The 22175-nt window shown below is 29.2% G+C and overlaps 2 protein-coding genes across 3 annotated transcripts; both read left to right on the top strand.

Moving 5' to 3' along the window:
• The first annotated feature begins 14165 nt into the window (after nucleotides 1-14165).
• On the top strand, nucleotides 14166-18732 carry LOC111289864 (protein FAR-RED ELONGATED HYPOCOTYL 3-like). Of its 2 annotated transcripts, XM_089767988.1 has the most exons (10): nucleotides 14166-14356; nucleotides 14748-14838; nucleotides 15096-17308; nucleotides 17391-17447; nucleotides 17623-17691; nucleotides 17765-17830; nucleotides 17943-18011; nucleotides 18099-18140; nucleotides 18227-18305; nucleotides 18398-18732. In XM_089767988.1, the coding sequence occupies exons 3-9, from the start codon at nucleotides 15140-15142 to the stop codon at nucleotides 18281-18283; spliced, it is 2529 nt and encodes an 842-aa protein (XP_089624114.1). In that variant the 5' UTR covers nucleotides 14166-14356; nucleotides 14748-14838; nucleotides 15096-15139; the 3' UTR covers nucleotides 18284-18305; nucleotides 18398-18732. The 2 variants fall into 2 exon arrangements, with proteins under 2 accessions (XP_089624114.1, XP_089624113.1); XM_089767987.1 differs by lacking the exon at nucleotides 14748-14838.
• Nucleotides 18733-19244: 512 nt separating this feature from the next.
• Nucleotides 19245-21914, top strand: LOC111290067 (putative N-acetyl-gamma-glutamyl-phosphate reductase, chloroplastic). Its single transcript, XM_022881464.2, has 4 exons — nucleotides 19245-19633; nucleotides 20261-20500; nucleotides 21306-21413; nucleotides 21560-21914. The coding sequence occupies exons 2-4, from the start codon at nucleotides 20483-20485 to the stop codon at nucleotides 21689-21691; spliced, it is 258 nt and encodes an 85-aa protein (XP_022737199.1). The 5' UTR covers nucleotides 19245-19633; nucleotides 20261-20482; the 3' UTR covers nucleotides 21692-21914.
• Nucleotides 21915-22175: the final 261 nt, after the last annotated feature.

The following is a 22175-nucleotide window of genomic DNA, read 5'->3' on the forward strand; positions in this document are numbered from 1 at the left end:
GAAACTAAGTGCAAGTTTATATGAAAATCTAAAATGCAAAAATGAAATTGCAAGGAACATTTATCAACCAATAAATAGGATTTGAATTTCCAAAATGTAAACATGGCCTAAACCTAAATGAACTTTTAATGAATATCTAAAAGTTTAACTAAAGATTTAACATGCAAAAGAAAGAAAAACTTGAACAATCCGTGAGCCTCATGTGCACAGATACTTTCTATAGCTACTACATTTATTGAATGTGCATGTATAGTATATCAAAATGCAATACAAAATAGATCTAAGCTAAACAAATGAAAAATACATCTAATTGAAATTTCTAAGAACAATTAAAGAACCAAAATGCAATAGAAGACATGATAACAGTAGAGTAATGCTTAACTAAAAACTATTTCACTTATGCATGACTGAATCACATGATTTTCATGAAAAAAATTAAAATATGATCATTATCTATAAGAGATCTTTAGATGAGTTTAAAACATCTTCATTAACAAGTATTTAGCAAGAATTAACAAAAAAAATTAGAGAACTTATGTAAAAATTTAGCTCAAAACCATAAACTTCTAATAGTGCACTAATGAACATCAAGCATAAATTATTCTAAACTATTCAATCCAAACAACCACTAACTTTAAGTAAGATCAATAGAATCAATCAAGATTTATAAAAAAAAAACATAAAGCTATAGATCTAAAATGAAGAAAGATCAAACAAAACTCCACGAGGAGAAAGGTTCCACACCAAAGTAAACAGTACATGTCTGGCTCCTACACTTTTCTCCAACTGCATCTTCCAACTTTGATATGGAATTCTCTGCTATAAGTTTAAATCTATATTTTATATATGTTGAAGATTTGTGTATTAAGAACCAATGAAAAAAAATTTGAACAAAATCTAATAAGATTTGCTACAGTTTTAATGTAAAAATCAAATGAACATCAACCTAATTAATTTCTTAAATGGTTTAAGAAGTGAATAGAAATGAGCTGATTTAAGCTTAAAGTTGATTGCAAATGAGAAGTTTATCACAAGATTTGAAAAGTTCACAAGAAAATATACAAAAACATGAAATTTGGCAATGAGTTTCAATGGAAAATTTTGTAAAACAGTTGTTTGGAAGCTAGGAAAATCTAAGAATAGAAAAAGAAAATGTAAAGAAAAATAGAAATTAAAAATCTAGACTAAGTGCCTTTTATGGCTAGTTTGATCCCCTATTTATAAGGACAGGGGAAGGACCTAGTGTCGTAACTATTGGTGCACTCTTCAACCTCGAAAACCTTAATGTTTCCTACTAGTGCCGCAGCACTGGTGTTAATAAACATCTGGGTTCAGATGCACACCTGGGTTTTGGTTCACACCTAGTGCTTGGCTCTCTTTCACTATATATGATCTTCATCCAAGTTAACTAAATAGCCAATCAAATCCCTTAAATGTTCCACATCAGACCTCTCATGTTTCTCAACTTGGGCAAATTTGTAGTTGCTTGATCCCCTATATATGTCCATCACCATGCATTTTGTAACTTTTATTTTTTTTCGCAAAATATTTCCAACGTTCAAAAGTATTTTAATTAGACATTTTACTATAAAAAAATGAAAATAAGGCTGTGGATAATCAAGTAAAGAAAGTTAAGAAACTCTCTAAGTGTTAATGTGACCAAATGACACTAATGAAGGCCATTAGCACTAAAATCCTCCACATTACATTCAAAATTCTTCATTTTCTTCCATTACATCTACATATAAGACAATTATGATTTTAGGAGTATTTTTGCTAAGAAATGCTAAAGAACAAGTTAAAATAATAGTCAAATTACGCTAGAATTAAGCATTAAAAAGCTAAAACTTTAAGTGTAATCAAATTCCCAAACTTAAGTTTTTGCTTGTCCTTAAGCAAAACAAGATTGAGCAAGAATCATACTATACTTTCAAAGCTTCATTCAACATAATTGCCTCATGGATTAATCAATGAATATAACTAAAGCAAAATCATGAATAAATGCTAATTTACAAGAATCAACCTAGGCTAAGATCATATTTAACTATGATTCCACAAGCAAACAACACTTATCACATATCCTTGCATGGAATCTCATAATGTTATGCAAAATATGAAACATAAAATAACAATGATCAATAAAGCGTGTTCATATTCCATAAGTTTGTTTATCACATCTTTTTCCACTAATGTAGATAAACACATGACCAAAGATTATTTAGGACTTTAATAAGCTTGTAATGTAAGGCTATGGTTAAGGTATGATCACAGTCATTTAGGTTCAAATACCCTAACAATGCATCACGTGTCAAGGATCATTCATCATTGAGCTTTCAAGGTAAAAAAAAGGTTAGTTTGACTAAAGAATCACCCTCGAAACTTTATTTTTTGCCAATTTTTCTTTCTTTTCCTAATTTATTTACTTTTTTTCCACTTTATTGCTTTTGTTTTTCTTTTCTTTCTTTTCTTTTTTGCGGTTTTTTCTTTTTCTTTTTCACTACTTATTTTCTTTTTTTGCAAGCTAGCTTGACTTTTTTTTTTTAATTTTTCATTCTTTTTTCAAGCTCCACCACCCTTCCTCCCTAATAATGCATAACTCATAAATAGTGCATGAATGTCCTAATGCATATAGGGCAAGGGATCAAAAAAATAGGAAATATACAAAATAAAGCTATAGACTTGTAATGTGGTTTTAAAATAAAGAAAAGGATATCATAAAGCTTAAATGGGTGATTATGGAAATATTATATCAATGATGGCTTGAAAGGCTTAATTGATCCAAAAATGACTTATATCATTTCCTTAATCATGTGTCCACTGGGATTTTGCCTCAATAAATGATCAAAACAAATTCTAAAATCATGAAATAAAACTCTAAAAACCAATGCAAAAACAATCTCATGCTTACATAATCAACATTAGATAAAAAATGCAATCCAATGTTTAAAACATCATTCACAAATGAATACCATATTCAAGAATTTACTAAACCCAAGTATCATCTCATATTTCACACACATTCAATCTATTTTTAAAGCTATATCCATTCTCAATCTCTATCTATCATTAGCTTCATGAAGAACTAATCAAAGAAAGCATAGTAATAATTCAAGCGACATATTATTTACTAAAAAATATCTTATGAAATTATCAAAATACTTCTTCCATTATATGGTAAGAAATTGACATGCGGCCAAATGGGCTATTATTCTGTCATATCATAATTATGAAAATACCCTTGTCTTATAATTAGTCACTAAATAATCTCATATGAAATTACCAAAATACCTTTTCCATCATATTATAAGAAATTGATATGTAGCTAAATAGACTATTACACCCTTATTTCATAATTATGAAAATACCCATTCTCTTATAATTTTTTATTAAATAATCCCCATAAAAATTACCAAAATGCTTTTTCCATTAAAATATAAGAAATTGACACGTAGTCAAATTGAAAATCACACCCTCATATCATAATTATGAAAATACCCATTCTTTTATAATTATTTACTAAATAATCCCCTATAAAATTCAAAAAATACATTTTTCAATATATGATAGGAAATTACCATGTGGTCAAATGGACCATTATGCGCTCAGGCCATAATTATGAAAATACCCCTTCTTTTATAATTAGCTACTAAATAATCCCTCATGAAATTATTAAATTACCCTTTTTATTATATGAAAATAAATTGACATGTGCCCAAATTGACAATTATGCCCTAATATCATAATTACGAAAAAACCCTTCTCTTATAATTATTTATTAAAAACCCCTATGAAATTATTAAAATGCCTTTTCCATTATATGATAAGAAATTGATATGTGGCCAAATGAACTATTATGCCATCAAATCATAATTACAAACATACCTCTTCCCTTGTAATTATTTACCAAATAATCTCTCATGAAATTACTAAAATACCTTTTTTAATGTATGATAAAAAATTGACATGTTGTCAAATGGACTATTATGCCCTCATATAATAATTACGAAAATACTCATTCTCTTATAATTATTGCTAAGTAATCCTATATGAAATTACCAAAATACCTTTTCTATTATATTAGAAAAAGTTTACATGTGGCCAAATTGACTACTATGCCTACATACCATAATTACGAAAATAATTTTCATTTATAATTATTTACTAAAAAATCTCCTATGAAAACTATTTTCATTATATGATATACATTAAAAGAATCCTTTATGAAAATACAAAATCGCCCATCCTATTATTTGATCAAAAAATGACTTGTGTCTAAATATACTATTATATCCTTACATCATAATAACGAAAATACCCCTTCTATTATAATTATTTATTAAATAATATCCTATGATATTATGAAAATGCCATTTCATTATATGATAAGAAATTGACATGTGGCAAAATTGATAATTATGCCATAATATCATAATTATGAAAATATTCTTTTTCTTATAATTATTTACTAAATAATCCCTATGAAATTAACCAAATACCTTTTTCATTATATGATAAAAAATTGACATGTGATCAAATGGACTATTATGACCTCATAACATAATTACGAAATTACAATTTTCTTATAATTATTTACTAACTAATATAAAATTATCAAAATACCCCTTTCATTATATGATAAGAAATTGACATGTGGCCAAATGAATTGTTATTCTTTCACACCATTTTACGAAAATACCCTTATCTTATATTTGCTTATTAAATAATCACTTATTAAATTACAAAAATATCTTTTCCATTATACATTAAGATATTGGCATGTAGCCAAATGGATTATTATGCCCTCAAGCCATTATTATGAAAATACCTCTTTTTTATAATTATTTACAAAATAATCCCCTAAGAAATTACCAAAATGCTCTTTCATTGTATGATAGAAAATTAACATGAAGTCAAATTGACAATTACACCTTCATATCATAATTATGAAAATACCTCTTCTTTTATAATTATTCATTAAATAATCTCCTATAAAATTAACAAAATACCCTTTTCATTATATGAAAAGAAATTAATATGTAGCCAAATGGACTATTATACCCTCATGTCATAATTATGAAAATACCCCTTCTTTTATAATTATTTATTAAATAATCCCAAAAAAAATTACCAAAATGCTCTTTCCATTAAATTATAGGAAATTGACTATAGTCAAATGAACAATTATGCTCTCATATCATAATTATGAAAATATCCCTTCTTTTATAATTATTTACTAAATAATCTCCTATGAAATTCAGAAAATACATTTTCTATTATATGATAAGAAATTGACATATGGTCATATGGACTACTATGCCCTCAAATCATAATTATGAAAATACCCATTCTATTATAATTATTTACCAAATAATCCTTTATGAAATCACTAAATTACTTTTTCTATTATATGACAAGAAATTGACATGTGACCAAATCCACTACTATGCCCTCATATTATAATTATGAAAGTATCCTTTCTCTTATAATTATTTACTAAATAATCTTTTATGAAATTACCAAAATGCCCTTTCTATTATATGATAAGAAAATTGATATGTGGCCAAATGAACTATTATGCCCTCAACTCATAATTACAAAAATACCTCTTCTTTTGTAATTATTTACTAAATAATCTTTTATGAAATTTCTAAAATACCCTTTCTAATATATGACAAGAAATTGACATGTTACCAAATAGACTATTATGCCATCATACAATAATTATGAAAATACCCCTTCTTTTATAATTATTTTGTAAATAATCCCTTATGAAATTACCAAAATACCTTTTACATTATATGATAGTAAGTTAACTTACGACCAAATTGACTATTATGCCCTCATACCATAATTATGGAAATACCCTTACTTTTAACATTATTTAATAAATAATCGCCTATAAAATTATCAAAATACTTTTTGCTTTATACAATAAGAAATTGACATGCATCCAAACGGACTATTATACCAACATACCATAATTATGAACATAACCTTTAGCTTATAATTATTTACTAAATAATTCCTTAAAAAATTAATAAAATGTACTTTTCATTATATGATAAGAAATTAACATGTAACCAAATATAATATTATACTGTTATACCATAATTATAAAAATAACTTATCTTATAATTATTTAATAAATAATCCCATAAGAAACTACCAAAATGCCCTTTTTATTTTATGATAAAAAATTTACATGTGTCCAGATTGACTATTATATCATCATATCATAATTATGAAACGACTCTTTTTCTTGTAATTATTTACTAAATAATCTCCTATAAAATTATCAAAATATCCTTTGCATTATATGATAGGAAATTGACATGTGGCCAAATGAACTATTATGTTTTTATACCATAATTATGAAAATATCCCTTCGCTTATAGTTATTTACTAAATAATCCCTTATGAAATTACTAAAATACCCTTTTCATTATATGATATACATTAAAAGAATCCTTACAAAATTACAAAAACTACTCATTCCATTATTTGATGAGAAAATGATGTCTCCAAATATAATATTACGCCCTTACATCATAATTATGAAAATACCTCTTCTCTTATATTTATTTTTTAAATAATCCCCTAAGAAAATACCAAAATGCCATTTTCATTATACAAAAAAAGGACATGTGGCCAAATTGACAATTATGTCTTTATATCATAATGACGAAAATACCCTTTTTACAATTATTTACTAAATAATCACAGTGAAAATTTTAAAATACCATTTTCATTATATGATAAGAAATTGATATGTGACCAAATGGACTGTTATAACCTTATACCATAATTACAAAAATACCTTTATCTTATAGTTATTTACTAAATAATCTCTTATGAATTATCAATGTACCCTCACCATTATATGATAAGAAATTGACATGTAGCCAAATAGACTATTATTCTTACATACTATAATTACGAAAATACCTTTCTTTTAAATTATTTACTGACTAATCCCTTATGAAATTTTCAAAATGTTATTTCCATTATATGATAAGAAATTGGCATATAACTAAATGGACTATTATGCCCTTGTGTTATATTTAAGAAAATACACCTTCTTTATAATTATTTGCTAAATATTCCTTTAAAAAATTACCAAAATGCCCTTGTTGTTATATGATAGGAAATTGACATGCAGTCAAATTGACAATTATGCCCTGATTTCATAATTACAAAAATACTCATTTTCTTATAATTATTTACTAAACAATCCCTTATAAAATTAAAAAACTACATTTTCTATTGCATTATAAGAAATTGACATATGGTCAAATGGACTATTATGCCCTCATATCATATTTACAAAAATACCGTTCTCTTATAATTATTTGCTAGATAATCCCTCAAGAAATTATTAAAATGCCCTTTCTATTATATAATAAAAAATTGACATATGGTCAAATTTACTATTGTGACCTTATATCATAATTACAAAAATACCTCTTCTTTTATAATTACTTACTCAATAATCCCCTATAAAATTACCAAAATGCCATTTTCATTATATGATAAGAAATTAACATGTGGCCAAATGGATTATTATGCCTTCGTACCTTTTCCATTATGTCATAAGAAATTGACATGTGACCAAATGGATTATTATTCCCTTATACCATAATTATAAAAATACCATTCTTTTATAATTATTTACTAAATTATCTCCTATGAAATTACCAATATGCCATTTTCATTATTTGATAAGAAATTGACATGTAGCCAAATGGACTATTATGCCATTATCCCATTATTACAAAAATACCCCTTATCTTATTATTATTTACTAAATAATCCCTTAGCAAATTACCAAAATGCTATTTCCATTATATGATAAGAAATTAATATGTGGTTAAATTGACAATTACACTCTTATATCATAATTACAAAAATACCTCTTCTCTTCTAATTATTTACTAAATAATCCCTATGAAGTTACGAAAATACACTTTTCATTATATGATAAGAAATTGATATGTGGTCAAATGGACTATCATGCCCTCATACCATAATTATAAAAATACCCTTCTTTTATAATTATTTTCTAATAATCCCTTAAAAATTACTAAAATGCCCTTTCATTTATGATAAGAAATTGAGAGGAGGTCAAATGGACTATTATGCCTTAATATCATAATTACTAAAATGCCTTTTCCATTTTATGATAAAAAATTATCATGTGGCCAAATGGAGTGTTATGCCCTCATACCATAATTATGAAAATACCCTTCTCTTAGAATTATTTACTAAATAATCCCTTATGAAAATTTCAAAATACCCCTTACATTATATGATAAGAAATTGACATGTGGTTAAGTGGACTATTATTCTCACATACCATAATTACAAAAATACCTTTATCTTATAATTATTTACTAAATAATCTCTTTTGAAATTACTAAAAGGATAATTTTATTTACAACCCCAATTCTACTATATAAACTCCACTTCTAAATACTCTTTAAATTTAAGCTTAAATTTTCTATTTCTACTAAATACAGCCCACAATCCATTTTTCTATTTTCCTTTCCTACTCTTTTAGTTTCTTTCATTCTTGATTCTTTTCTTCTCTCCAATCAAAGCCCTAAATCAATTAAACTAACCCCAAATCAGCTTTGTTTTTTAGTTTTTCACTAAATAAGGTCATATTTCTAGCTTTTTTTTTATTAATTTGTTTGAAATGTGGTTAAAATTCATGTAAAAATAAGGTTTATGATTTATGATAAAATTAGGTTGAATTTTAATTTCTCATAAATGCATTTTAGAGAAAAACGAAGACCTTTCGAAAAATTTTTTTCGAAAAGACTTGAGGACTCTTGAAAAATAATTGCCAAGAAACATATAGTCTTCTTAAAAATGGGTTTGCAATGACCTAAAGTCTTTTCAAAAATAGGTTTTTAAGAAGTCTCAAGTCTTCTTATGAAAATGAATTTTCGAGAAGCTTAAATTTACCCAAAAATATATGTCCGAAAAGGTAATATTCTTCTTGAATTCCCATTTTTAAGAAGACTTGGGGCCTTTTAGATGCCCATTTTTTAGAAGACTTGAGGCCTTTCAAAAATCCATTTTCAAAAAGACTTAAGGCTTCTCGAAAACTTATTTTTGAAAAAATTTAAGGCATCTCAGCAATTACTTTTTAAAAAGCTTAAAATCTAATATTTATTGTATAGATTTGATTCAATCTTGCCATGAATTAATATATTTTATAAATTTATCTAAGTTTACAATTGTAATGAGTTTTTTTTATTACAAATATGGCTCATACCAAAGGTAGAGGTACTGCACTAGATGTCAAATTGAGTTGAGGTATTTTACTACCTCTAAGGAAAGACAAAGAGTTGGAGGGACAGCAAGCTTGAGGATCATATAGTTTATGAGATTTCTTAAATTAAACCTTTCACGGATGAGCATTAGGTTGAGTCCTTCTTAGGGGGTCTGATTAATACCTTCATTATCTCAAGTTTTGCTTCTCATGTTACATTTCAAATGGCTAGGTGATCAATCAAGTTATATAATACGAATTGTGTTAGTTTATGTATTTAGAGTTTAGTAGTTAGTTGTTGTTATTGATAATATTGCATATGATGTTGATATTATATTATTGTTATTGTTATTGCTGTTATTGTTACAAGAGCAAGATCTACTAAAGTCAATTAACCACGGGCTAAAATTATAGCAATGGCATTTAGACGATGCACAGAGTAGAATAAGAGCTTATGTGGTCCAGTTCGGGTTATCTACATTCATCAACTGCACCTATGACACCATCAGTGCAACATTAGTCTTCACTTTTATCAAAAAGTGGTAGAAAAAATGAACACATTTCATATACTATTCAATGAGATGATTATTACATTAGATGATGTGTTCGTCTTTATCCACATACTGATAAAAAAAACCTCGATTACAGTGCCTCATTTACCAATGATGCATAAGATAAACATATTATTATCGAGGTTGCTTGAAGTTTATTATGATGATGCTAGATGAAAGATTGAATTGGGTAAAAGATCTACTCTTTTATTATCTTGGCTGATGAGACCTTCAAGCATGTCACTAATGCATCAGATGATGAGATGATTGGATGTGCATCCCTTACTTTTCTATTATATTTCGTAAGAAGTATGTTATTTTATGACAAGATCGCGATGAAAGTCTCACTAACGTATTTACTCTTACTCGAAGACCTCATGCCATTAGGAGGTATGCTTAAGGGACGACTGGCCTCACTTAATTATATAGGCAGCTTGGGATTACCAACAAGGCCTACGTGCATTAGACCGTTGAATATCTGACATTTATCTAGGTATGTATTTATAATTATTTAAAACATATTATAATATTTAATATATTTTATTGGTTTTAGGGTTTGATTATATAACTAAATAATACTTATATATTTTTATGTATAAGTGGATTTACAAGCACTTTTCATCATTAGATTGGTCATCAATTTGACATACTTAGATGATCTACCTTGTGCTCAATAATGGAAGGCCCATACTTATACAGATACATTGCATGCTTTACATGAGAGCTTGGATAGATTGACAGTATCGAACATGTGCTGGGCCTTAAAAGTTTTCAAAATTTTCAAAATCATGAGTTTAAGAGATTTTTTATAAAAGAAAGCTGAGGGTTATTAAGCTTAAAATTCATTTTTCCTACCTTGACCTAATCCTTACATTACAAGCCTAAAAAACCTTTTAATCTTGAGTCAAATATATAAGTCTAACATTAGTAGAGAGGGAAGAGGAAAGTAAACTTATGAAGTTTATTCTATCTTTAAGCTAAAACGCGATGAAATGTTTTACATTTTTTTTACTTGAGTTGTATTTATGAATTGAAAATGGAGTAAGTTCATATGTATGGAAAACATAAGATATTGAAAGCTTACTTTTTGAAGGAATTTCTTGTGAATCTATATTTATGATTAACTTTGTATTATGCGATAGTACATGAATAAAAGTTTGTGTAATTTTTAACTTTGAGAGTATGTATAGTGATTTTTAGTATGGTTGATCTTAGAGTATTGCTTGAGGGCAAGCAAAGATTCAAGTCTAGAGGTATGATAACACCTAATTATATAGTGATTTTACATGTTGAAATAGGTTAAAATTTTAAAAATTTTGGTTGATTTTTGGTGCCTTAATGTTAATTTTATGATTTTTAGGGATTTAAGACCTTGGGATGTGATTTCTATGCAAGCCATGCAAGCCTACATGCAAAGTTGATTTTCAACCATGTATGAGGATGTAGCCAAACCTATTTAGCATTACAAAACTTGATCTATTCAGCCAAAATGAAGAGTTTGCATGATCAAAAAACTCTACCACCATTCAACTAAAACACATCCATGAAGATTGCATGTATATTAAAAAAAATTTAACTGTATAAGGACTTTCACTTCCTATCGCATTTAGCTAAAGTCAAATTTTAAGATGAGATAAGAGTTTTGTAAGCACAAGGACTCCATTACAATCGACTATTCTAGTTTTAAGATGAGAATAAGCAAACATGTGATAAAAGAGGAATTTCAAGCTAACATGGACATTAAAGCATTTGGCCAAGTCTTTTCAAGCATAAAGAGACCATGATCTGCCAACCACTTGAATATGAGGTTAGCTTGATCCTTTAGCATTTGAATAGAATTCAACTTTTTGTAATCCTAATCCTTTATAGCCGAACCCATGCTTATAAATAAGCAAGGTCTCTTCACTCATAAATCATCATTTACTTCACACTATTATTCTCTTTTTTAGTTCTTTTAAGTCTTTTGTTCTTTTAGTTCTTGTTATTGGCTTAGGTGACAAATTTGCTAATACAAGATTGTTTTCTAAATTCTTATTCCTGTAATACTAGCATTTTTAGTTTCAAGATTTATTTTTTTTTTAAGTTTTCTCTATTACATTCGATTTTCAAGACTATTTCTTTTAAGCAATATAGTTTTGGCAATACCCTAATTTTTCATACAAGCTTTCAATTTTAATGCACATTTGTTCTAATTCTTTCTTTTATGTAATACAAGTTTCAGCCTTCACAATTCTTCCTTATTTCTCAACTTTCAATCTTTGTTTCATTAGATCTATATTTGGCCACAATCAAATACTTACTAAGTGACAGTTGGTTAAATAGATCTAGGCCTATATAATCTTTCTTTTATGCTTTCTTTATTTCTTTGCAAATCCAAATCAATCTTTTCTACTAGTTTAGATATAAAAGTCTAGATTATTAACTTTGGTGCTTGAATCCATCCAACAATCAATTTCATAATCCTTGTTGGATGTTACTCTTACTCTTATCACTTTATTACTTGATTACGAACTGTACACTTGCAAATATTACAAAATAGGCAATTAAAAGGCAAATAGTAGGCTATATATCATCTTAGCAAATTGTTAACCCTAATATAAGAGATGTATTCTTTGATAGAAAAAATTGTCTACCTTTGTTTTCTGTAGCAATAAAACCAAGATATTATGGTAGTTTTTGGTATCATTTTTAAGATTGTCGAGGTAATAAGATCACCTTTGTGATCTTATTACTTGTATTTTAAAATTAATTTGTTTGGCTAACAATTATTAATTTATAAGAATTAAATATAACTGTGTTTGATATTATTAAAAATCAAATATGATTTTATTTAAAAGTACGAAAATTACAATATATATTATAATACTTATATAAGTTAATGATTTTAATGTTGCTTAAAAATAATAATTGTTTATTTTATAATAAAGTATGATTAAATTCTTAAATTAATAAATTTATTTATTTATTAGGTAAACTAATTTTTACAATATAAATTATGTAAAAAGAATTTGAAGTAGAAAATAAAAATAATCTATTAAAACCATAATAAAAAAGACTATATTATATATAAAACATTAAAAAAATAAAATACACAAATTATTTTTGAACTTATTACGAACATTAATTTGAAAATATAAAAAATTATAGTATAAAATAATTACAATTTTAAGAATAAACAAGTTTTTAGTTCACATATTAAATGGGTAATATTAACCATTATTTAATTTTATATATCACTTCACCTCGGTGATAAAATTTCTTACATTTTTGGATGAAAATTAGATTACATTCCAAAGTAGTGATGTGGTCACTGTGATGATCCAAAATCACTGCACGTAAGATCACTAAGTGCTTATCAAATACGATGATCTAATCATCATGTGTAAATCGTCATGATTTTTAAAATGATCACCTCATACCAAATACTACCTATATACTTTTTTATTTTTCAGTGTATGTGATATGCTTGCTAAAGATAAATGTTATTAAGTATTTTTGAGAAATAGGATTGGGAAGTGGTGCTTGGCCTTAACTAAATTCAATTTGAAATATGTGTCTTAAAAGGCTAAGCTTTGACTGATTTCTTGGCAGACCATCCTTGTTTAGATATTAAGCTAATTGAGTCTAACCCTATGTTTGAATTTATTAGGTATAGATGACACTTGTGGTCTTGATGTCTATATAATTAGATCTCAATTTTAATTTTAAAAATTCCAAAATTGTTTTAACATAAATTTTGGTATGATTGATTTTTGGACTCATAAGAGCTAGTAGGTGATACTCGTGTCATACATAGTATCCATCATAATGTCACATTTGTTGGAAAATGCCATACAAAGTACATTAATCTCATTTCTCTAAATTAAAATCCAAATAATGTATCGTATACTTGCATACCAAATGTTAACTTGAGTTTTTTTACTTGTAGTTTAGAATACAGGTAGATATTATAAGTATTGAGATTTAAATTTTAAATTTATTGAATAATATCTCTTAAAAGTAAATATACGAACCAATAAAATTAAATTCGATTCAAATCCAAAATTATCAAGGACTCCATTGCATAGGATAGAATTACGGGACCACAATTACAAAAGAGGTGAAAATTTGAGGGCTTATTTTCCCATTGGACCACAAATTGTTAGCTCAATGGTTCATCATTCTCTCATTGTATGAGCAGTCGGATCAAGAAAGCAGGTCCAAAAAAATAAATAAATAAATAAACAAAGAAGAGGGCCGAAGGGGAACGCTGTGATTGGTGGAATGGATAAAAATAAAATCACAAAACTCAAAGTGGGCTTTTCTTTAAAAAAAAAAAAAAAAACCCTCAAAGAGGTGAGTGAAGGTGAGAACTGAGATCCCCAAATTGGCGAGTGAGAGAGAAAGCGAGTGGAAAGGAACCCAAACCGGGCAAGAAGGAAACCCTAAATCTCTCTCCCAATCCTCCTCCAATTCTCTACGCGCCTTAACCCCACTCGCCTTCGGTTTTCGCAGAATCATCACTCATGCTATTTCACCTCCACTTCAGGTTTCTGTATCCTTCTCAACTATTTCCTTTCCAATTTCTCTTTTTGAATATTGGCAGCTTCCCTGTTCTTTTTCTTTTCGAATTCGATCGCGTAAATATCCTTCTGTTTTAATAATAAAATTAGTATATGATTAAAACCTTCACAATGATCTTGTTGTATTGATTTTATTTTTACCTGATGAATTATCTTGGTTCATCTCCTTCTTTCATCAAATGTGATTCTGAATGAAATTGAAACCTGTAATTGTTTGCTCCCATGGATATTATTATGTTTGCTGATAAGAAAATCATTTTTGCAGTTATTATAACCATTTGCCTGCTGAATCTTATTAGCTAATTTATGGCTAAGACTCTTAAATTTCTTAAAATTGTAATCTCTTTGTTCTTTTAGAATGTTGGTATTAGGGAAAAGGTCATCATCACACTATCTACTTACAGCTAAGGAGCTTTGAAATGCTCATCATAAATTTTACTGCTGAAAAGTAAGTAGCCTTGGAATGTGCTTCCTTTATATATATATATATATATATATATATATATATATATAAATATGTATGTATATATATATATATATATATTTATAGCACTGGGCAAGGCCTAAAGAGGACTTGTAAAACTTGAATTAGTTTGTCTCTTTTTATAATCAGATTTGCCTATTGTGGATTGTTCGTTGTCCTTTTTTTTTTCTTTTTTTTTTTCTTACGTTGACATGATGACCTGCGTCCACCTTTTTTTTCAGGTTCAGCCAGGGAAACATTTGTTTGAAGTAAACAAGTTTCAGTCATGGACATAGATCTTAGGTTACCTTCTGGTGAACAGTGTAAGGAAGATGAAGGAAATGGAATTGGTAATATATTAGATGTTGATGAAAAACTGCATAATGGAATTGTTCAGGCTGGCAATATTGCTGATGTAGGAGAGGATGTACGTGCTGAAGATGGTGGGGAAATGCATTCTTCTGCTGTGGATATGGTGACCTTCAAGGAGGATACAAATCTTGAGCCACTTTCTGGTATGGAGTTTGAATCACATGGGGAAGCATATTCTTTTTATCAAGAATATGCTCGGTCTATGGGATTCAACACGGCTATACAAAATAGCCGCCGTTCAAAAACATCAAGAGAATTTATTGATGCAAAGTTTGCCTGTTCTAGATATGGGACAAAACGGGAGTATGACAAATCCTTTAATCGTCCACGTGCCAGACAAAGCAAGCAAGACCCAGAAAATGCAACTGGTCGACGGTCATGTTCGAAGACAGATTGTAAAGCAAGCATGCATGTGAAGAGAAGGTCTGATGGAAAATGGGTTGTACATAGTTTTGTGAAAGAACATAACCATGAACTTTTACCAGCCCAAGCTGTCAGTGAACAGACCAGAAGGATGTATGCTGCAATGGCTAGACAATTTGCAGAATATAAAAATGTTGTTGGTCTGAAGAATGATCCCAAAAATCCATTTGATAAAGGTCGAAATTTGGCATTAGAAGCAGGAGATGTTAAGATTTTTCTTGAATTTCTTACACACATGCAGAACATAAATTCAAACTTCTTTTATGCAATAGACTTGGGTGAAGATCAACGTCTGAAAAGTTTGTTTTGGGTTGATGCAAAGAGTAGGCATGATTATAGTTATTTCAATGATGTTGTGTCTTTTGATACCACTTATGTTAGAAACAAATATAAAATGCCTCTTGCACTATTTATTGGAGTGAACCACCATTATCAGTTCATGCCACTTGGATGTGCATTGGTATCAGATGAGAGTGCAGCAACATTTTCTTGGCTAATGCAGACGTGGCTCAAAGCAATGGATGGACAATCTCCTAGAGTCATAATCACTGACCAAGACAGAACTATAAAATCAGTTGTTGCAGAAATCTTTCCAAATACTCATCATTGCTTCTTTCTGTGGCATATACTGGGAAAGGTTTCCGAGAATCTTGGTCATGTAATCAAACAGCATGAAAACTTTATGTCAAAATTTGAGAAATGCATCTACAGGTCATGGACAGAAGAAGAGTTTGCCAAAAGGTGGTGGAAAATTCTTGATAGATTTGAACTCAAGGATGATGAATGGATGAAATCGTTGTATGAAGACTGCAAAAAGTGGGTGCCAACCTATATAATGGATGTTTTGTTGGCTGGGATGTCTACTGTTCAGAGATCGGAGAGTGTGAATTCCTTCTATGACAAGTACGTACACAAGAAGACAACAGTGCTAGAGTTTTTGAAACAGTATGAAGCAATTTTACAAGATAGGTATGAAGAGGAAGCCAAAGCAAATTCTGATTCATGGAGCAAAGTGCCTACACTAAAATCTCCATCACCTTTTGAGAAGAGTGTTGCAGGGGTGTATACACACACAGTATTCAAGAAGTTTCAAGTTGAGGTTGTGGGTGCGATTGCTTGTCATCCCAAGCCAGAAAATCATGATTCGACATGCAGCATTTTTAGAGTTCAAGATCTTGAAAAGAATCAGGATTTTATTGTTACTTTGAATGAGATGAAGGCTGAAGTTTCTTGTATATGCCGCTTATATGAATACAAAGGGTATCTCTGCAGGCATGCTATGGTAGTTCTCCAAATAAATGGCCACTCAAGCATCCCTTCTCAATACATTTTGAAGCGATGGACGAAAGAGGCAAAGAGCAGGCATTTCATTGGAGAAGAATCTGAACAGGTGCAATCTAGGGTGCAGAGGTACAATGATCTATTTCAACGGGCAATGAAGTTGATTGAAGAGGGTTCATTGTCTCAAGAGAGCTACTATATTGCATTCCGAAGCCTTGAAGAAGCTTTTGGGAGCTGTTTGAGTGCAAACACTTCTAACAAGAGCCTTGCAGAAGCTGTGACATCTCCCACCCAGGGTATGATCTGCATTGAAGAAGACAATCAAAGCAGAAGCACAACCAAGACACATAAGAAAAAGAACCCAAACAAAAAAAGAAAGGTTAGTTATAAATAGTGATTGGCATGTGGATGTGTTTTTGGCAGATGCTATTTCCGGTCCTTAGATATTTTTTTTTTTTCAGGGAAACTCAGAGCAGGAGTTAATGACTGTTGCAGCAACAGATGGCTTGCAACAAATGGTTAGTCCTGTTCTATAATTTACCAACCTTGTGAAAGATGTTTTAATGAATTATGACATCTACATTAAGTAATAGTATGGCAATAAGATTATTGTAGCTTTTGCAATCAAGAAAATTTTCTCACGAGTTCATATAAAATCGGCCAGAATATGATCACTGGAATTTTGTTTTGTAGGATAAATTAAGCTCAAGGTCAGTAGCACTAGATGGTTATTTTGGCACACAACCAAGCGTCCAAGGAATGGTAAGATTGTTAATTGACTTCATTTATCTTTTATGTCAGTTATATTCAATTCCATGCCTTATGCTTTTTGCAGGTTCAGCTTAACTTAATGGCACCACGTGATAATTATTATGGGAATCAACAGACAATTCAGGGGCTGGTTTGTCTCTTATTTTGTAACCATAATGAGTGAATTGGATAGCTCTATTTATCCAGTAAAGTGCTGCATTAAGGGAACTAATTTTTTGCAATGTGGGGTTTTGCATTCATAGGGACAGTTGAACACTATAGCAACGAGCCATGATGGTTACTTTGGCACCCAGCAAACCATGTCTGGGATGGTATAAAATCACTTGATGCTATTAGTAATTCTTTGTATTACTGAGTTCAAATGGTGACATTGTTTTCATTCTGTTTTATTCATACAGGGACAGATGGATTTCTTTCGAGCTCCTAGTTTTTACATTCGGGTGAGTCTTCCTGCTACATAACCTGGTGAAGTGACTCAGTTTTGTTTTCAGGGCCTTCATACATCTTTTTTGTCTTCACCCGACAGGATGACCCCAATGTGAGAGCGGCACAGTTACATGATGATTCATCAAGACACACGTGATGGTTCATTTCTTACGTTGAAGGTAGAAGCCTTGGTATTCTTTCTTTTTTTTTTTTTTTTCTTCTTTCCATATTTGATGATTAATGAGTTAAAGAATAATGTCTTACTTTGTAGGTGAGGATGAAAGAAGATAATTGACAATGCTGAGACTTTTGAAACTGACTTGGATGTAAAGAAAGAAAAGTATGACATGCATTGTCAGATGATTATTAGAAATAATCTTCTCTTCTTTGGTGTCTGTTAGATAAGATAGAATAGGGTGTTGTGGTTAATAGGGGATGTAATTGAGAGTTGGAACAACTCGTGTTGGGGCTTATGTCTGATGTAAAGTCAGTTGTATTATTGTATCTGTGATTGTTAATGCCTAAATAGGGTAAATTGAATTTCAGTTATCTGTATTTGTTACTACACATTGTTTTTATAATATATTATATTATATTATATTACATTATATATATATATTCGGAAGTGACATTTAAACCCTTTTCTTTCGGTACGTTTTATCCGGAGATGTACTTTCATTTCTTGCTCTGTCAGAGGATGAGATGTTAAACTTTTTCTTGGCAGATACTTGAAAGCAACAATTAGGCTTGGTGGAATTGTTGAAATTTGCTTCATATATTTCTGTGAATTTCACATGAAAGGGTTTTTTTTAGGTTAATAGTACATGTGATTTTTAAATTTTGGATCAAATATTATTTTAATTCTTAATCTTTAAAAAGGTTTAATTAGACTTTTAATTATTCAAAATTGTATTATTTTGATTCTTTTATTTATAAAATTATCTAAATTATCGATAATTGTCGGTTGGTAAACAGAAGAATCAAAATAAAATTTTGATCAAAATTTAAAAATTAAATATTGTTTTAAAAAATTAAATAAAAAATTTCATATCATTTTTAAAATGTACGCCTACATATAAAAAATGTCCTTTTTAAGTTTGGTTATCATATACACTCATGGGAATGTCATTAAAAACAAATCGGATGATAAATTTAAAATCTAAAAAGAAAAAAGTTAGAGCTTTCCGAGAAGCTTTTTCATTTTTATTTATGATTTCATTATTGTTGAAATAAATGGAAGCTCTGGAGAAGCTTCTCTCCCGATTCCCCCTTTTTTGTTGCCGGCTTTCAATTTGTGCTTTAATTTATGATGTTGTGTAAAAAAAACCCATTTTTCAAGAAAAGCCATGCATTTGATTTCCGAAAGTGTTACTTTTGTTGGGGTTTCAGGAATTTCACAGATTATGCATGAGGTCTAGAAATCTATAGGATGGTTTCATGATGAATCAAATTTGGGAGCCCGGTGAAGATTGCAGCAAGCTAGCTTCAAAGGAGATTGCTTTTTAAGGTTTTGTGATGGGAGTTTCCTTTGATTCTTTTTTCTTTTCCACAGTTATTATAATCTTAAATTTTTACTTTTTTTTTTATTTTTTGTATTCTTTTTTGGCTTTCCTGAGTTTGATTTGATAGTTGAATTGTTTGGAGTTTTGATGATCAAAAGCCTCAGCTAATTATTTTAAGATCGTCTTCTTTGAGTAAATTTTGTAAATTTTCATGCTATGATTTTGATTTTTTTTTTTTATCTTTGATTCAAACAAGAAACTTAGCATTTCCTCTCTGAACCAGGTAAGTATTTAAGTTTTTTTTTTTTTTTTTTTTTCACATTTGATTTTTTTTCTTTCTTGTTGAGAAATTTTTGTTGAATTTTGTTTAGTATTGCTAGTCTTGTTAAGTAGTTTAAATGTTATGAGCAGAGAAGAATTTATTTTTTGAATTTGTTTCGAGTGCTCTTTTACCTATAACTCCAGCTTGGATTTCATTGATCCCAGCAGTACTCATGCATATATAGACTGTGTACTTGTCAATACATAATTATATATAAGCCTTTAAGATGTTTTGATGTTCTAAGATGTCAATTGAAGTTGTACTAATCATTACAGTAATGAAATATTTATATCATCTGTTCTTCTTGTAGGGTCAGTACATCTCATTCACCCACCAAATTCAGTAGTTTGCTAATACTTACCAGTAGTTTATTTTAAGCCTGGGTGAGGATGTAACAATTGATTTCATCCCGAGTTCAGTGCTTTACATTTCTATTGGGACAAATGACTCTATACGTTACTACTTGTGTAATGTATCTAATGTGCAAAATCTATATCTACCTTGGGGTTTCAACCAGTTCTTAGCGTCTACAATGAGGCAAGAAATTAAGGTGACCATAACAGTCGTCTCTTTGTTTTGGTTTACTTCTCCATATGCTGCCATTATATCTAATGCTGAGTATCATTTACTATCTAGCCAAACTAATTAAGCTTCTTTCTTCAAATTGATTGACTTTTTGCATGAGTTTGTTGGTGTAGGATTGTAGAAAATTTTGCCATGTGCCTTAGCCCTCCATCAGTTCTGAAAGGAATGTAACAGCATTACAATACATATATAACAAATTTATATAGCAATAAATAATAGATTTTTATGGACAGTGTTCAGCTGGCGGGAAGGAATCAACTTTCTCATTTTTAGGAATTATGTTTTCTTTTCTTTTTCGTTTCCATTATCTTTTCAGTAAAATCTCAAAATAGAGTGTAAAACTCAAAGTTTTTTTAAGCTAAAAATGATGTCGAACCCATAGGGAAACTATTAGCAAGAAGCAAACCACGCATCATTTTCTTTCAATGGAGCACACTTGAACAACGGGAATTTTCCTGGATTGGACTTTAGAAGAACAAATACTTGAAGACAGGTTAAAAAAGTGAGTAATGAAATTTTGATATGGATTTTTATTCTTTGATTTTGAATTCAACTTTTATTTATTTTTTCTGAATTTAAAGAATGATACAAATTCAATTTTTAATTGTTTATTTTTTGTGAATTTAAAGATTAATACTGGAGCTGAGGTTTGAAACTTCTTTATTTTTATGCTAAGTAATGTCATTAGGTTTCAATTTTATGTGTTATTTATCTGTATTGTTAACTGGTAACATGAAAATGGAAGTATTTCTTTGTTTATTTTCTCACAGATTGTTTGGCTCCTAGCGAACTATCCATACTTTGGCATTACGTTGATGACTACTGATAGAAAAGCTGGCCAATCTATGGGCTCAGTGTTTCCTCATTTGATAACACAAGTAAGCAAGTACTTTTTCCATGTTTCAAAAATAAACTTTGATTTTGGGATGTGAATGAATTTGGTTGCCATAATTTGGTCAAGTATGTAATTGTTGTGTTTCTTTCAGATAATGATTGAGTCCATTTTTTTTTTTTTTTTTTGCAGGATCTGCCAACTATGGTTTCGATTAAGGGTGCAGAATTTTCCAATATGGATGCTGTGTTTTGTTGTTTGCCTCATGGAACTGCACAGTGCCCTGAACTTTCCTTGCAAGACAGTTTATCTTCTTTACTTTAAAATAGAGTCATCTTATCAATTATCATGATAAAATTTGTTTATTTCATTACCTTTTAGGACATCATCAAAGGCCTCCCCCACCATTTGAACATTGTTGATCTTTCTGCGGTATGCTTTTAATTCACTTATTTTTCTATTCTTTTAAAGATCTGTTTATATGCCTGGTGTAAAGTTCTCTGTTTCTGTAATATATTATAAAATAACTTTCAAGACTTTCTGCTGAGGAATATTGCTGAATATGAGGAATGGTACGGTCAACCACATATCTAGTGCTCTTTATTATTATTATTGTTATTATTATTATTATTAAGAAAAACATTTGCTTCAAATCAAGCCATTTTATAGTTTAAAGTTTGGGGCTTTATTCTTCTATGTTAGTACTTCAAAAATGAAAGGTAGTTGAAATATATAATATATTGTAAATAAAATTTTACAACTTTCAAACATTCAACTTCCAAATCACCTATATCAATAGTTTAGTCAT

Source organism: Durio zibethinus, chromosome 11 (genome assembly GCF_047325235.1).
Source record: "Durio zibethinus cultivar Kanyao isolate XHJ-2024 chromosome 11, ASM4732523v1, whole genome shotgun sequence".
Taxonomy (NCBI): domain Eukaryota; kingdom Viridiplantae; phylum Streptophyta; class Magnoliopsida; order Malvales; family Malvaceae; genus Durio; species Durio zibethinus.

Excerpts from the sequence above, each read along its gene's own strand:
- LOC111289864 (XM_089767988.1), top strand. The coding sequence starts at position 15,140 with ATGGACATAGATCTTAGGTTACCTTCTGGTGAACAGTGTAAGGAAGAT. Across the intron at positions 17,448-17,622 it reads CAGATGGCTTGCAACAAATG|GATAAATTAAGCTCAAGGTC; the intron begins GTTAGTCCTGTT and ends TTTGTTTTGTAG. Across the intron at positions 17,831-17,942 it reads AACAGACAATTCAGGGGCTG|GGACAGTTGAACACTATAGC; the intron begins GTTTGTCTCTTA and ends TTGCATTCATAG.
- LOC111290067 (XM_022881464.2), top strand. Across the intron at positions 21,414-21,559 it reads TTCCTCATTTGATAACACAA|GATCTGCCAACTATGGTTTC; the intron begins GTAAGCAAGTAC and ends TTTTTTTTGCAG.